Source organism: Osmia bicornis, chromosome 8, assembly GCF_907164935.1.
Source record: "Osmia bicornis bicornis chromosome 8, iOsmBic2.1, whole genome shotgun sequence".
NCBI classification, from domain to species: domain Eukaryota; kingdom Metazoa; phylum Arthropoda; class Insecta; order Hymenoptera; family Megachilidae; genus Osmia; species Osmia bicornis.
In genome coordinates, this window is record NC_060223.1 from 1,465,398 (window position 1) to 1,468,343 (window position 2,946).

At 49.4% G+C, this 2,946-nt stretch overlaps 1 protein-coding gene across 1 annotated transcript; it reads right to left on the reverse strand.

The window, feature by feature from the left end:
• Positions 1-318: 318 nt before the first annotated feature.
• LOC123988082 lies at positions 319-1,185 on the reverse strand. The gene has a single exon (XM_046286865.1). The coding sequence runs from the start codon at positions 1,183-1,185 to the stop codon at positions 319-321; it is 867 nt and encodes a 288-aa protein (XP_046142821.1).
• Between the last annotated feature and the right edge of the window lie 1,761 nt (positions 1,186-2,946).

Here is a 2,946-nt window from a genome sequence, read left to right on the forward strand (position 1 = left end):
GACCGAAACGCTTGAGAAAATCAGCACCGATAATAGGCTGTTGAACCTTCGCGACAATGAACTCCCACGTGTACGGACGACGCAATCCGAGGTTCAGAGTCAACCTCCGCGATCCGAATGTACTTATCGGAGTGCCATTCGCCGCATAAATCTTAGAGTCAGTAATGGCGGGTTCTCCTCTTACCGATCTGTGCGGCAATACGGAGATATCCGCCCCTGTATCAATTAAAAAATATAAATTACTATTTCTATCCCTAATAGTGAGACGGCAGTTCTCGTCGCGACCATCCGACGCCATCTCGATCCGGGGTTGCGCAATCAGTTTCCCTGCGTGGCAGGGTTAGCCGAAGCTCCAGTAGGCGGTGGACCTGGCCATCCACAAGGAATGACGCATCGATGGGCCCTCTCAGCGAACCTCCGGTGGTAGAAACAGTAGTTGTTCCCTTCGCGTGAAGTTGACCGACTTCCAGATCGCTCCCTTCCAGGGCTACCGCGTGGCCGCCATCTTGGCTGGGACCTATAGGGTTGGCGGGACTGTCGCGTAGTGAGCGTCTCCACCATCGAGACTAGCTTCTCCACCTTAGCCTCCAGCGCCTCTATCCTGGTGGACGGTGGTGGAATCACCGGGGTTGATGCTTCAATGGCCGCCACCCTCGGCACAGACATCTCTGCAATCTTATCAGCTAGGAGCGCTAGCCGTTGCAGATCCGCCGTATCGCTAATAGCGAGAACAGTTCTCATGCTCTCCGGTAATTGCTCCAAAAAGAGCGTACGCAGAACGTTTTCTCCGACTTGCCCACCAGCCAGATTTCTAAGTCTCTGCAAACAATGCGAGGGTTTCTCGTCCACCACTTCACTTCCTCGCAGCAGCTTCCTCAATTTGGTTTCGTGGGACTCATCAAATGCTTCGATGATCCGTTTCTTTATCTCCTCGTATTTACCACGCGCCGGTGGAGAGGCCAATACGTCCATGACGAAGGGCAGTACGGTGTGGTCCAAATTCGTCACCACGTAACGGTACTTCGTATCGTCGCTGGTTATTCGCGCCAGATCAAAGGTCATCTCCACTGTGATGAACCATGCAGCCGGATTCACCTTCCAAAACGGCGGTAGCCGTCGTAAGGTAGCTGAATTGATGGATGCCTCAGGAGCGGGCTCATTTACCGTTTCCTTTCGGTCCGCCATCTTGTCTTGTTGTCCGTCCTCTCGCGTGGGTGAATGTTCCAGCGGCATTTACTGTTTTTTTTTTTTTTTTTTTGCTTTGATTTCACGCGCTTAATAACGGTTGCACTACGGCGATCACGTCGGGGTCACCAATTGTAGGAATAAGTGATTCCTTAGGAGTTAGGATTCCTACTTTATCAATTGATGGAAAACAAGCTCACTACCGCTTTTCATATAGAGTTTTATTAATTGTCAATTATTATAAATTTGTAATTACGATGTATATTTAACTGGTCCTAATGCACTTAACACAGCTTAGATCGCTCAACAACGCATTTAAATTCTCTGATGCGAACACCCACGAACAGAATACAAAGTTTCTCAAAACACAAAGCTACCGCTTCAAACGTCCCCACGAGAATGAAAAACTTCCATCCGGGACGGGAAAACGACGCTTTTCCCGGAAGTAGATGTCGCGGTATATTTATTGGAAGTGTACGCTTCGGCGAGACGGTCGACCATCAGCAGAGGTCGCCACAAACGTTATGTACTATAGATACCAAACAGACGTAGTTATCCATAGATCTTTATTTACGATTAGATATTTATTATTCAAATCAGGGAGTTCCGCAGTTAAAATAAAGCCAGGAAACGAAGTTTTGGCGGCAGGCCTCGCCATAAATGTTGGGAAAATGAAAATTTTCTACCAATACAAGAGGAAGGGAAAACAGTTGCGTATTGTTGTTTTTGCGAACATGTCTTGATTCAAAATTAATAATAATAATAACAATAACAACAACAACAACAACAACGACAACGACAACGATAATGATAATAATGATCATAATAATGATAATAATCCGTGCGCGGTAGTCCACCGCAACCCGGCGCGTCCCCAGGTGGCGGATAGGGGAACGGCCAGTAGATATACTGGTTAGTTGCGAACTAAGCGCCTAGCACAGGTGACGAATAAGCAACCGCGGACCAAATGGACTAGGGGAAGGAACCCTGACTTAAAAACCAAACATGGAGGAGTCCACTAACAATACTGCGTTTACGGTGCAGGGGAGGGATACCCCAGTACCGGCGCTCAGGGGTGAGCAAGCGGGCCCCGGAGTGTCGTTATCCGACAACTGCAGCACTATGGTGGTGGCTGACCTGGCCACCATGGTGTCTACTGCTACAGGCAGCGATAAACAAATTCTGAAACCTGCCCCAGAGGACATCTGGGGCAAGCTGAAGGAGATTGACGCCGTCGATGGCGCCCAATTGACGCGGATACGGCAAATCCTCGATGAGATGAAAGCTGCGACGGAAAAGCAACGGAATATTTCCAACTCGGTGAAAGAGGGCATTCCCCGCCTTGGAGAAATCGTTGACTTTCTCTGCTTCAGCAGGGTGGCGCGCAGCAAGGCGATAAGGGCGCTGGAAACAGCGGCACCCATGTCTCCGTCCGTAGTTCTCCGTTGTCCGAACTCGACTGCCGCCTCACACAAAAGGAGTAGAGCGGTGTTCTCGAGCCCGAAAGAAGAGGAGGAAGAGAAGAGGAGAAAGACGGTGGTTCAAGACGCGGAGATAGTCGGAAGGAAGGCTCCTCCACTGCAAAAAGTCGAGAGCCCAAGAAGGGCAAAAGTGATTCCCTGCAACCACAGCCAAAGGGCGGGAAAAAGAAAAAATCGGCTCTGAGCTCGCAGCTAGAGGAACCTCCAGCTGCGAAGGAGGAGAAGAAAAAGAAGAAGAAGAAGAAGAAGAAGAAGAAGAAAAAGAAGAAAAAGCGCCAGC